This window comes from Tribolium madens, unplaced genomic scaffold, assembly GCF_015345945.1.
Source record: "Tribolium madens isolate multiple individuals breed KSU strain unplaced genomic scaffold, Tmad_KSU_1.1 Scaffold_71;HRSCAF=194;Tcas5.2_LG6, whole genome shotgun sequence".
Taxonomy (NCBI): Eukaryota; Metazoa; Arthropoda; class Insecta; order Coleoptera; family Tenebrionidae; genus Tribolium; species Tribolium madens.
The window spans coordinates 6,240,684-6,241,525 of record NW_025401041.1 but is presented as its reverse complement, the minus strand read 5'-3'; the positions used below and the strand labels follow the sequence as shown (position 1 = coordinate 6,241,525).

Here is an 842-nt window from a genome sequence, read left to right as displayed (position 1 = left end):
TTTTCACAAATGTAAATTTTACAAAGTAACATCGTGTAAACATGAAGCTCTCGAAAGCCATGTTTTAACATGTTTCAAGTTTTTGATTTAGATTCTAGTTTTAAATAAGTAGGTGATATTAAATGCACAGTTATTTTAACAGTTGCATACCAACATTAAATAACAAGAGTAAGCTTGTATTTGATCAAAACAAATAGAGATAACAAATGTTTCGTTTCTCTTTCCGTCTAAAAATACTACTGTTTATACAATTAAGCCGAAATTATACAAGATTATACTTATCTCATCTCCTAATTCATCATTTGCTAGTGTCATTGAAACCAACAATAAAAACAGTCGTGTGCATCACTGTACAGGTTAGCAACACATTATTATAAAACTAGAAATAAAATTTCACTTTACACAGAAATGTTTTTTGACTTGGTGGGCGTCTCCGTAGCTTTCTTAACCATCCTCTTTGCTTACTTCAAATGGCGCTACCAGTACTGGGGGCGAAAAAACGTCCCTTTCCTCCCTCCTACAATCCCTTTTGGCAATTCTAACATTTTCCGGCGTAAGGAAAACGGTGCTGTGCGTTTTAAAAAATTCTACGACGAAATGAAATCCCAAGGGTGGAAACACGGAGGTCTCTACACCATCCTCACACCCAGCTATCTCGTGATCGACTTGGACTATTTGAAAAATATTATGACCAAAGATTTCGAGTATTTCACCGATCGTGGGTTTTACTACAACGAGAAGGACGACCCTCTTAGTGCCCATTTGTTCGCAATCGGGGGGCAAAAGTGGCGAAATCTGCGAACTAAACTAACCCCGACTTTCACCTCCGGGAAAATGAAACA

The 842-nt window shown here is 37.2% G+C and overlaps 1 protein-coding gene across 1 annotated transcript in view; it reads left to right on the top strand.

Moving 5' to 3' along the window:
* The first annotated feature begins 212 nt into the window (after positions 1 to 212).
* The window catches only part of LOC123008883 (cytochrome P450 6a8-like), a 7,834-nt gene continuing 7,204 nt past the window's right edge, over positions 213 to 842 (top strand). The window contains exons 1-2 of the mRNA XM_044404923.1: positions 213 to 356; positions 407 to 793. Of these exons, the coding sequence (XP_044260858.1) occupies positions 409 to 793 (385 nt within the window). The 5' untranslated portion in view covers positions 213 to 356; positions 407 to 408. The remainder of the gene's footprint in view (positions 357 to 406; positions 794 to 842) is intronic.